Genomic DNA, 13,027 nt, shown 5'->3' with positions numbered 1-13,027 from the left:
AGACCACCAAACAGGCTTTGTGTGAGCAATAAAGTTTTTTAATCACCTGGGCGCAGGCGGGCTGGGTCTGAAAAGAGAGTCAGCGAAGGGAGTTGAGGGTGGGGCCGTTTTATAGGATTTGGGTAGGTAAAGGAAAATTACAGTCAAAGGGGGGTTGTTCTCTGGCGGGCAGGAGTGGGGGTCACAAGGTGCTCAATGGGGGAGCTTTTTGAGCCAGGATGAGCCAGGAAAAGGACTTTCACAAAGTAATGTCATCCCTTAAGGCAAGGACTGGCCATTTTCACTTCTTTTGTGGTGGAATGTCATCATTCAGGGTGGGGCAGGGCATTTTCATCTCTTTTGTGATTCTTTAGTTACTTCAGGCCATCTGGGCATATCTGTGCAAGTCACAGTGGATGCGATGGCTTGGCTTGGGCTCGGGCTCAGACGCCTGACAGTTGTACCATTTTACAACCCCACCAACAGTACGTAAGGGTTCCAGTATCTCCACATCCTTGCCAACACTTCTTATTTTCTTTTTTTGTTTTTGATACTAGCAATCTCAATAGGTGATTGAGATTGCTAGTATCAAAAACAAAGTGATAGGTTATTGTAGTTTTGATTTGCATTTCTCTAGTGATTTGTGATGTGAGCACCTTCATGGCTTGTTGACTATTGTATGTCATTTTTGGAGAACTATATATTCAGGTCCTTTGCTCATTTTTTAATTGGGTGGTTGGTTGTTGAATTGTGGGAGTTTTAAAAAATATATTCTGGATATTAATTCCTTACCAGATACATGATTTGCAAATATTTTCTCCCATTCTGTAGGTTGCCTTTTTACTCTGTTGATTGTGCACTTTAATTTGCCAAAGTTTTTGAGTTTGCTGTACTCCTGTTTGTCTATTTTTGATTTTGTTGCCTGTGCCTTTAGTGTCATGTTTAAATCATTGCCAAATCTAATGCCTTGAAGCTTTTCTCCTCTGTTTTCTTCTAGGAGTTTTATAGTTTTGGGTCTTATATTTAGGTCTTTATTTAGAGTTAATTTTTGTATATGGTGTAAGAGTCCAACTTTATTCCTTTTCATGTGGATATCCAGTTTTCACAGTGTCTTGATGAAGAGAACCGTCCTTTGCCCATTGAATAGTCTTAGTCTTGGTACTCATGTGGAAGATCATTTGACCATATATGTGAAAGTTTATTTCTGGACCCTCTATTCGGCCTGTATATCTTTCTTCATGCCAGCACTACAATTTTTTTTTTTTTGAGACAGAGTCACACTCTGTCACCCAGGCTGGAGTGCGGTAATGCAATCTTGGGTCACTGCAACCTCTGCCTCCCAGGTTCAAGCAGTACTCCTGCCTCAGCCTCCTGAGTAGCTGGGATTATGGACACACTACCACACCCAGCTAATTTTTGTATTTTTAGTGGAGATGTGGTTTCACCATGTTGGTCAGGCTGGTTTCGAACTCTTGACCTCAAGTGATCTGCCCACCCTCAGCCTCCCAAAGTGGTGGGATTACAGGTGTAAGCCACTGTGCCTGGCCAGATTAATGTAGCTTTGTAATATGTTTTGAAATCAGTAAGAGTGAGATCAACAATTTTGTTCTTTTTCAAGATTGTTTTGGCTATGTATTAGTCTATTCTTGCAATGCTATAAAGGAATACTTGAGACTGGATAATTTGTAAAGAAAAGAGATTCAGTTGGTTCACAGTTCTGCAGGCTCTCCAGGAAGCATGATGCTGGTGTCTACTCAGCTTATGGGGAGGTCTCAGGAAACTTATAATCATGGCAGAAGGTGAAGGGGAAGCAGGCTCATCTTACATGGCCAGAACAGGAGCAAGAGAGAGAGGGGAAGGTGCCACCCACTTTTACATGACCAGATCTCATGAGAACTCACTATCAGGAGAACAGCACCAAGAGGGAAATCCGCCTTCATACCAGTCACCTCCCACCAGGCCCCACCTCCAACATTGGGGATTACAGTTTGACACGAGATTTGATGGGGACACAGATCTAAACCATTTCAGGCTTTTTGAGGTCCCTTGAGATTTGATATAAATTTTTGGATGGATTTTTCCATTTCTGCAAAAAATGCCATTGGGATTTTGATAGGGATTACATTGAATATGTAGGTAACTTTAGGTAGTATTACCGTCGTAACTGTATTAAAGTTTTTAATACATGAGCGCAGAATTCTTTTCATTTGTTCATGTCTTTAATTTTTTTTAGCAATGCCTTCAGGTTCTTTCATTTGTTTTACATATGTACAATTTGACTATCCTTCATCTGAAATGCTTGGGACCAGAACTGTTTTGGATTTTGGATTTTTTCAGATTTTGGGGTATTTTCATTATACCAGTTAAACATTCCAAAGCTGAAAATCTGAAATCCAAAATGCTCCAGTGAGTATTTCTTTTTTCTTTTCTTCTTCTTTTTTTTTTTTTTTTTTTTTTTTGAGGCGGAGTCTCTCTCTTGCCCTGGCTGGTGTGCAGTGGCGTGATCTCAGCTCACTGCAACCTCTGTCTCCTGGGTTTAAGAGAGTCTCTTGTCTCAGCCTCCCAAGTAGCTGGGATTCCAGGCACCTGCCACCACATCCAGCTAATTTTTCTATTTTTAGTAGAGATGGGGTTTCACCATGTTGGCCAGGCTGGTCTCAAAACTCCTGACTTCGGCCAGGCACGGTGGCTCATTCCTGTAATCGTAGCACTTTGGGAGGCCAAGGCGGGCGGATCACGAGGTCAGGAGATCAAGACCATCCTGGCTAACATGGTGAAACCCGGTCTCTACTAAAAAGCACAAAAAATTAGCTGGGCGTGGTGGCGGGTGCCTATAGTCCCAGCTACTCAGGAGGCTGAGACAGGAGAATGGCATGAACCCGGGAGGCAGAGCTTGCAGTGAGCCGAGAGCCACTGCACTCCAGCCTGGGCGACAGAGCGAGACTCTGTCTCAAAAAAAAAAAAAAAAAAAAATTCTGACCTCAAGTGATCCTCCTGCCTCGGCCTCCCAAAGTGCTGGGATTATAGGTGTGAGCCACTGCACCCGGCCCCCAATAAGTATTTCTTTGGCATGTCATGTCAGCACTCAAAAAATTTTGGATTTTGGATTTGAGATTTTGGAATTTGGGTTGCTCATCCTGTAGTTATGACCTTCTACCACCTGGGTCTAGTGGACTATTATTTTTAAACTACTTTAAGTCATTTATGAACAATTTGTATAAGGAAGAATAATGGGATGATGAAAATAGCTTTATTAGAGATTTTAGTAAGAATTTAACACAGCAAACTTCTGTATCAAGCAGTTTTTGGAAAACATCAAAAAGAAGAATACTGTCACATATCCTTTTAACAAAGTGAGATGATAAAAATTCTTGTCACAAAATACTGTATGATAACCTTCCTGTTGAATAGCGGGATGAGAATATCATTTCCATTTTGTATTGAGAAGCATTTTTGTTCACTTGTTGATTCTTTTTTTTTTTTTTTTTTTTTTTTTAAGACTCCCAAATCTCTTTTATTGGGGGGAATGGGCCTCTTGGGGGTCCTCACTGCACGGCTTGTTCATTGGCACTGCTTCCCGAGTCCTGGGGCTTCATCACATCGGGCAGCTCAGGTGGGCTGGAGAACGGCTCGATGCACAGGGCCTCAAAGGTGTCATCTGCCCGGAAGGCCAGCCCCACTGTGGCTGGGGCCTGTGGCCGTGCTGTTTGACTGGTGAAGCCACACTCGCCCAGGGTCTTGCCATCATCCAAGAGTTGGTCATCCTTGTACAGCCGCTGCTCGTCAGGAGGCCGCTTGAGGATGCCCTCGACGATGCGCTTCAGCTCGAACACCGTGCTGGACTCCTTGGCGTCCGTGAAGATGGTGGTCTTGTGGCGCCGGATCATAAGGAACACGTCCTGGGGGCGGCGGGCCGGCGTGAGCAAGAGGCCCGGGCCCCCCGCGCGGCCCAGCCGCCCCCCGCCGCCCCCGGCCTGGCCTGGCCGCCCCTCCCCCACCCACTTGTTGATTCTTAAGCTTGAGATTATTCACTTGAGTTATTGTCATCTAAAGACTCCATAGCTTGAGACTTTATTCCTGTGATGAATTTTTGCCAGATAGTCCAGAGTGCTGCTATTTGGCTTTTTGCATTCATATTTTGATTCATCTAATAATTGTGAAATGTCTTTGGTCAGTTTCCTTGTGTTTGCTCTCAAGGGTAGAAAATACAAAGTTTTTTTGTCAAGGGTACTCAGTGAAAGTTAAAAGACAAGAAGAAGACTCTTCCAATCTTTTATATCTTCTTGAAAAGTTGTAATGTAATCCTTTGGGCAATGCAGCAAGAAAACTGAAGGATGCCTATATCTTTCACTATTGCATCACATTTTTAGGTAATTTAATCATTCTTCTATTTTCTTATTATTTTAGCATTTTAAAAGCACAATTGGAAATAATTGATGGGTAATGATGAGTAAGTAGCAACATATCTCAAGATAGAGGAAAAGTAAGAACACCAAGATTCTATTATGTGTCTTAGGTTAGTGAAAGAGTCCCATGAACCCAAATAGTAATTGCAACAGAGATTGAATTTTCTGTTTTAAGCGAAACACATTTTATTTTTGTTCTTTGGAAGACCTCTAAGAATACAAGTCTGGAAATACAATTTTTAAAAAATTGAACTGCTCGAGAAAGAAACTCAAAAACTAAAATTGGGGCTGGGTGCAGTGGCTCACACCTGTATTCCCTGCACTTTTGGAGGCTGATGTAGGAAGATCGCTTGAGCCCAGGAGTTCAAGACCAGCCCTGGCAACATAGTGAGACCCTTTCTCTACAAAAAATTAAAAACGTTAGCCAGACTTGGTGGCAACGCACCAGTGGTCCCAGTTACTCCGGAGGCTGAGGTGGGAGGATTGCTTGAGCCTGGGGGGGGTTGAGGCTGCCATGAGCTGTGGTTGTGCCACTGCACTCCAGTATGGGTCGAGTCTCTTAAACTTTTGGTCTCGTTTCAAAACAAAAACTAAAATTGGATCCAGTGGACCCTATGGTGGTACACTGAGTGTGTTAAGGAAATGAAAGTTCTTTATTGTTTAAATTTTTTTTTTTTTTTTGGTGAGTTAATTTGGAGTTAACTGAAAAATCTTTATTTTATCTATCTTTAAGGCTTTGGGGGACCAGATACTATTTGTAAGTCGTCCCGATAAGAAGAAAATACTTTTCTTCAATGATAAGAGCTGTCAGTTTTCTGTGGATGAAGGTGAGCTTTTCAGTATTATACTTTAGTTTGCAAATATATTACAATTTTAGGGTGATAAAATTTATGTTTATAATACAATTATAATTTAAATCTTATAATATTGCTTTTTTAGCATTATCATGTCTTAGAACACAGCCAATAGCCCCTGTGTCTAACATATTTTTTCTTAGAATGCAATTTGAAATACATGATTTGAAAGATTTTAGGTTAATTATACTTACAATTGCAGTTTAGGATTTCTTATGTTTATAGCTCAGCTGTACCAGATGGGTTTATTTCTTTATCTTTAGACTTTTACAAATGTAAGTTCATATCCTGATACAAAAGCTTGATACAGGATGGGAAAAAGAATAAACTTTTATTGGTGAATAGTATTCTCTTACCTTATAAATCTTTCAGTTATCAAATTGAATAAGGAAGGAGGTGATGTTTTTCTTTCTGGAAATTGTGGAGTTGGATGCTAAGCTGTATATTGAATCTCTTACTAAGTATATGATACGTATGTTTGGACTTCAGTTTTAATTTTTTGTCAATAATTTGTCATTAGTTAAACAAGGGTTTAGTGATGAAAATTTATTATTGAAGTACTAATTGCCATTTTAGCAAATGTGGTATTTTACTGTAAATTTGTATTACTTTTGAAGTTATATAAAATGGCAGGGAAACAATTGAACATCAGTTTAATTGATTTTGTGATTTGTGCAGTGACCTTAAGTTTTCCTTTTGTTATCTGGCTATAGATATTCAGGCTTGTGGTTCTGGTAGATAGGGCTTTAGTTTCCCTGAACTTGTTTTAAGAAATTGTATTTTTGTGAAAATCCCAATTGAGTACCTTACATGTAATTGGTTCACAATAAATGTTAAATAAAATGTGCAGAATATTCCAGTTCTTTGATGTTGCTGTTTCTAATAAGCTCTTTTATATAGCAAAGCAAGTATTTAGTGAACTTATGCTATCCATTGTAGTGATAGGTGCCTATTGAACAAAGACTTCAGTACTGCCTGGCGATTTTTATATTGCTTTTAGTCTTCGTTACTTGCAATGTTGCCTTTAGGCTAATTTTTATATTTCCTGCTTTTAAAAACATTTAAGGCTGGGCATGGTGGCTCATGCCTCTAATTCTAGCACTTTCAGAGGCCAAGGTGGGAGGACTGCTTGAGGCCAGGAGTTCAAGACCAGCCTGGGCAAAAAAGGGAGACCCTATCTCTATAAAAAACTTAAAAATTAGCCAGGCTTGGTAGCACATGCCTATGGTCTCAGCTACTCACAAGGCTGAGACAAGAGTATAGCTTGAACTCAGGAGTTAGAGGTTACGGTGAGCTGATTGTGCCACTGCACTCCAGCCTGGGTGACAGAGTGAGACTCTGCCTTTAAAAAGAAAGTTAAAAACCATTTAAGATATTTCTGAGCTCAAAAAAAAAAAAAAAAAATCTAAGAAATAACCAATTCCTTTATTCTTAGGCATAATTAACTCATTTTGAAAAATATTTGCAGTACTTAAAAAAACCTATCACAAGTATTATAAGTTCAAATAGAGAGTAAGATCCTGTACTAAAAGGCAGATGTGCCTTTCCCTTCTCTAGCTGCAGTCCCTTTCTTTTGTGGCAACTACTTAACTAGTTCTATTTTGGGTTCTTCAGTTTTTTTCCATTTGCTAATAATATGCTTATGCTATTGTTTCTTGATTTTTTTTTTTCAACTTTGAACATTGTGTGACTTACTGTCATTTCTCTGTCTTATACCTATCTCTCTTCTCCCAATATAGTTGTATCACTAGTTAAGTTTTAGTTTCTCAGTCATTTACTTTGATGCCTTCAACAAACATATTTAAATGTTCTCAGTGGGAATTTTAGTGTTAAGTCTGCCCTGCAGATGGCAGCATAGCATAGCATGTCTGTTGTGTAAGCAGATGTTTAACTTGAGGTGGGTGGTTGATAGGAAAGAGATTGCAGTAGCTCTGTAAGGGTGTACATGAAGTTCTAGAATTTCTTAGTAGTATTTCTTTGGGGTTATTTTAGGAGTACATTGTGTGTTTAGCAGTGGGAGGCCCATGTGTTCTTGTAATCTGAACACTGAGCTGTCACTTTCTGTCCCTTGTGTGCTCTTTCTGTGGATACCATTGTTTTAACTTTGCTTTTTCCTGTTTGTGTATCTTTTATCTATACTTCCTTAATATTACCCCTGTTTTCATTTGTCATTTTATATGGCTTTTGTTGGCCTAAACTCTTTTCTATTTCCTTATTGCATAGCTCATAAGGGCAAAATGAGAATTTTCACTTTTCCCCCCTAGAAAACAATAACAATATAGAAATATGTAGAGTAAAATAGTAATATTAAACTCCAGCATATGTGATGCAGAAATTAAACATGCATCACGGATATGTGACACGTGTCCTGTGATAACATATGCTTGGTAGTTAAATCTTACATAATCAGGAACGAGTTCTGTAAATAATTTGATGTTTGTTCTTTTAGTTTGCTTTCTCAGCATTACAGATATTCCATAATGATGTATGGCTGGTTAGTATTCCACTGTGTGTACCTGATTAATGGGTTTTAAAATCGTTAACAATGCTGATGCAAATATCTTTATATATCTTACACATTGGCTATGTATTTTTTTATTTTAATGAAGTAGCCATAGAAATCAGGAAGATAATGCAGAAGTAAATTGAGAAAATATTTTTGCATCTTTTCAGATCTTTGTTGTTGCTAACTTATTTACTATATGGTGAAATGTACTGCGAAGTTTCTTAATATTTAACTATCCTTACACTCCTAGGATAACCTTTCTTTGGCTTTATGTATTTCTAGATTTTTTTTGTATTAATGTATTTAGGACAGTTGTTTCAGTATGGTCACTGTGTGTGTGTGTGTGTGCTTTATCAGATTTTGATTATGGTTATTATGCTGGGTTCATAAAAAGAAAAGTAGTTTTTCTTCCTCTCCTCCTCATTCCTTATGAGAATAGTAGTTTCCTTAAAAATGTGCTAGTTGCTTTCTTGGCAACATTCTTTTTTTTTTTTTTTTTTTTTTTTTTTTTTTTTGAGACTGAGTCTGGCTCTGTCGCCCAGGCTGGAGTGCAGTGGCCGGATCTCAGCTCACTGCAAGCTCCGCCTCCCAGGTTTACGCCATTCTCCTGCCTCAGCCTCCCGAGTAGCTGGGACCACAGGCGCCCCTTGGCAACATTCTTAATGTTTTATTTGCTTATGTCCTTAAGTTTTCTATCTTTTGAGTCAATTTTGATAATTTGTGTTTTCTTACAAAATCATTCATTTTAAAATTTCAAATTTAATAGTGTGCAGTTTTTCAAAGTGTGGCCCTCGGACTTAATTTTCTCACTGTTATTTTCTCTCTTTATGGCGTGCTTTTTTATTTGTTCTTTCCTTATTCCTTTGTGAACTACTTATTTTATCTCTGTTGTTTGTTGTGTTTTCATTTTAACAGAAAATATAATCTGTCATCACCATCTACATACATACTTATTTTTTGACTACTTAATCTAAGCAGTGACGGAGGAAACATCAGAATCTCTCACAACTTTTATGTTTTTGTTTATTTTTCCTGTAGTTACTGCTTTTTATATTTTCATGCAGTTTTGAGTTTATAAATGTTCTTGACAGTCATAGTTTATTTAGGAATTGTGTTCAAAATCATTATAAAGTGTCCCCCTTGGTTGTATTTAACGTTCTTTTCCTTGATGTCCGGCTTTATCTCATCTGACTTTCATAACCTCTGGCTTTTTAAAAATTTGATATATTTTTGCCCATCTTTTACTTTTTTTCTGTATTTTTTTGTTGTTAAGTATTTCCTTTCTAGATAGCATATGACTGGCCTTAACTTTTGAATCAGCTGTCATTTTACATTTACTGTCTTTATTATATGTTGTAATCTCCCCATCATTTACTTGGAAATGGTATAATTTATTTTCATTCTCTTATTCTCTGTTGTCTATTTATTCCCTTGTTGACAATTTCTGGGATTTTTGTTACAGTTTATTAATGTTTATTCGTGAGCCTGTTTATTCGAGAAATATTTAATGATCTCCTGCTAAGTGCCCTAGTCATTTTGCTAAATATAGGGGTAAGATAGACCAGTCCCTGTCTTTTTAAAGCTTCCATTCTGAAGGGGGACAATAATACAAAATTTGAAAATCCATTCTGAAGGGGGACAGTATACAAAATTTGAAAATATTGCAGATTGTATGAAATGCTAGGAAGAAAATAAATGAACTCTGTGGTAAGGTGGGGGTAGTGAAGTTCAGATACAGCCTCTGAAAAAAGGTGAAGTGAGCCAAAAGGTGGAGCTAGCTTTGCCAGGGGTCAGAATAGTGTCCACATGTGGGACTGTAAGGGGAGTATCCAGGCAGAGGGAATAGAATAGCAAAGACAAAGACTGTAGGAAGGACTTTAGTTTTATTCCTACGGTGGTTTTTGTTTCACCCAGATTCAGTGACCACCTTTTTTTTTTTTTTTGAGACCGAGTTTCGCTCTTGTTGCCCAGGCTGGAGTGCAGTGGTGCAATCACGGCTCACAACAACCTCCGCCTCCTGGATACAAGCGATTCTCGTGCCTCAGCCTCCCGAGTAGCTGGGATTACAGGCATGTGCCACCATGCCAGGCTAATTTTGTATTTTTAGTAGAGATGGGATTTCTCCATGTTGGTCAGGCTGGCTTCAAACTCCCGATGTCAGGTAACCTGCTCTCCTTGGCCTCCCAAAGTCAGTGAACACTTTTTATAACAAATGATTTGTAACATCATCTTTGCTCTTGTGAAATTAAGTTCATAGATAATATAACCTACTGATACATATACTTTCTTAAAAAGTCAGTGTAATAACCCTAAGTGTAATGTAAAGAATAAATTAAAAATTTTTTTATGCTTTAAAGTATATTTTTTATGGTTTAAAAATTTATTTCAGCCAGTTGCGGTGGCCCATGACTGTAATCACAGCACTTTGTGGGGCCTGCCTTAGGCGATCACTTGAGATCAAGAGTTCGAGACCAGCCTGGTCAACATGGTGAAACCCCGTCTCTACTAAAAGTACAAACATTAGCCGGACATGCTGGCGTGTGTCTGTAATCCCAGCTACTCGGGTGGCTGAGACACAAAAATCACTTGAACCTGGGAGGTGGAGGTTGTAGTGAGCCTAGACTGTGCCGCTGCACTCTAGCCTGGACAAGAGAGCGAGGCTCTGTCTCAAAAAAAAAAAAAAAAAAAAATTCAAAAATGTATAAATGCTCAGGCAGTTATCCTAGAATGTAAATGGAATGAAGTGAAACAGCTGTATACCTTTCTATTGTAGAGTCACCATGAAGATGATAGCCACCGATGGGCTAATATAGTTATGATGTATTGGCAACTTAGATTTCATAACTGGTCTCTTCCTTAAATGGTAAAGAATTCTTCATAAAGTGCTGAAAATACAAAGTACATTTCTTCTATGATTTATCAAGGTAAATAATGCTATATTCTCTGTACATTGTATATTCCTAGAAAAGCGTATTAAAAGACTGCCAAAAATACTTTGTTTATATATGTTAAATAGAATTGGGTTTGTAGGCTCAGCTTACTTTTACAAACTGGTATTTTTCACTGATCTGTGTCCCTCTGAAGAAGGATGGTGGGATTTAAGCAGGGCTTTCGACCTTGGCAGTGTTAACATTTGGGGTTGAGTAATTTTTTTTTGGTGTGAGGAGTGGTCCTGTGCCTTATAGTACATTGATCAGCATTCTTGGCTTGTTTAGATACCAGTAGCTTAGCTTCCCTGCAGTGTGACAACCAAAACTATCTTTAGACATTATCAAGTGTCACCTGGAGAACAAACTTCCCCTTGTTGGGAACTTGGTTAAAGGTCCAGTTTACGTTGATAGAATAGAGGAAGATTGAGACCCACTGTCTTCAGATTCCTTTTTTCAGCTCCTGTCATTCTGCACACTCGGTGGTGGAAGGAAGATCACAGTGAATGAGGTTGCTGTCCTTGGCCTTCCAGGCTGAGCGGGTAGAATGGCGTAGGAAGTGTAGTTCAGCTGTTTGCATTTTGTCATTTTGGTGTTCACACAGTGCTGTAGAGACACCAGAGGGAATAGCCACTTATAGGAACCTCGGGTAAGGTACCACCAGTCTTTTACTTGAAAGTGCCAGTATTACGTAAATCAGTAATAAAAAGCAAAACAAAACAAGTTTTTGTTAATGATATAAGGAATGTGTTTCCAGGGAAGACCCATTGAAAATGGACACGTTTTAACATTAGTCTCTCTCTCCTGCTCTTGTTATGCCTCAGAATGCTTTATGCTTTGTGTGAAGATTTTCATTTTGTTCCACTAGGTGGCAGCCTTAGCCATAGAGAGGGACTCTGAATGCGCACACTTCCAGGCACACTGAGGGTTCTGTCTGTAATAGAAGCACTTGTCCTAAAATGAGATTTAGCTCAAGGAGAGAGTTGATTGTGTAGTAATTTTTTAATCTAGTGTAGAAGTGAACACAGAGTAGTTGGACCTAGGCATGCATCTTATTTTTCAAAGGCATTTCTTTCCTTAAGTCAAGAGCTTATTTATTTAAAGGTGGTATAAATGTGGTGGGGAAGAGGCCGGTGCTGAGGAGTTAGATTGTAGGTTTTATCTTTTTTTAATTTATTTTTTTTTACTCTAAAAAAGATTTATTCACTCCATGTAAGTTTTATCTTAGCTCGGTCCCTTACTAGTCAAGGCAAGATACTTAACCTCTCTCTGAGATTCCTCATCTGTTAAATAGAAATAATAGTATTGTTACCTCATTGTCTTTGAGGATTAAATGAGTGAATATAAGTAAAAGTGCTTGGAACTTGGAACCGAATCTGGTAGAAAGTAAGAACATGGTAATGTTAACTATTATTAGTATCGGAAAAATGAAATAGTGCCCACGGTGCTAGAGTGGTTTTATAGTTTTGTATGTGTATTGTATGTATTTTGTATGTACAGCCCAGGCTGTAGTGCAATGGCACAATCTCGGCTTACTGCAACCTCTCCCTCCCAGGTTCAAGCGATTCTCCTGTCTCAGGCTGCCGAGTAGCTGGGATTAAAAGTATGCACCACCACGCCTGGCTAATTTTTTGTAGTTTTAGTAGAGACGGGGTTTCACCATGTTGGCCAGGCTAGTCTTGATATAGTCAGATAGCAAAGAAAGCCAGTTTAGAGTCTCAGGCCACATTTGTTCTGATTTTTTGCAGTTATGTTATGATTTTTGGTGTTTCTGTTGAGAATTCTAATGGACAATCTTTTTCCTCATTGCTGGTAACTTTTTTTCTTACTGGAAGCTTAAACCGTTTCACCTTTATCTTAAGAATTCAGGATTCTTACAGTAGCTACCACTTTTGAGTCTGCTCTGGGGTTCTCATGCTGTTTTAGATCATTATTTATTTATTTATTTTTTGAGACAGAGTCTTGCTTTGTCACCAGGCTGGAGTGCGGTGTTGGGATCTCAGCTCACTACAACCTCTGACCCCTGGGTTCAAGTGATTCTCCTAGCTCAGCCTCCCTAGTAGCTGGGACTGCAGGTGCCATGCCATCATGCCCAGCTAATTGTTGTATTTTAGTAGAGATGGGGTTTCACCATGTTGTCCAGGATCGTCTCAATCTCTTGACCTTGTAATCTGCCCACCACGACCTCCCGAAGTACTGGGATTATAGGCGTGAGCCACCGTGCCCTGCCTGATAGTTATTTTTTAAATGGCTATATGGTATTCTATTTCGTTGATGTACTCTAAAACAATTTTTTCTGGCCCATTCCCAGGCATCCAGACTCCACAGATGGAAAGTGGTTTTTTTGTGTTTGTT

At 38.9% G+C, this 13,027-nt stretch overlaps 1 protein-coding gene and 1 pseudogene across 4 annotated transcripts in view; one reads left to right on the top strand and one right to left on the bottom strand.

The window, feature by feature from the left end:
• GTF2E2 (general transcription factor IIE subunit 2) overlaps positions 1–13,027 on the top strand; it is an 84,231-nt gene that overhangs the window by 50,289 nt on the left and 20,915 nt on the right. For all 4 annotated transcript variants that reach the window (XM_005562991.4, XM_045398100.2, XM_045398099.3 and 1 more), the window contains exon 6: positions 5,119–5,212. In XM_005562991.4, the coding sequence (XP_005563048.1) occupies positions 5,119–5,212 (94 nt within the window). The remainder of the gene's footprint in view (positions 1–5,118; positions 5,213–13,027) is intronic.
• On the bottom strand, positions 3,435–4,114 carry LOC123575297 (elongin-B pseudogene; annotated as a pseudogene).

The sequence above is a fragment of the Macaca fascicularis genome, chromosome 8 (genome assembly GCF_037993035.2).
Source record: "Macaca fascicularis isolate 582-1 chromosome 8, T2T-MFA8v1.1".
NCBI lineage: Eukaryota > Metazoa > Chordata > Mammalia > Primates > Cercopithecidae > Macaca > Macaca fascicularis.
This window is presented reverse-complemented; position numbering and strand designations above follow the sequence as displayed.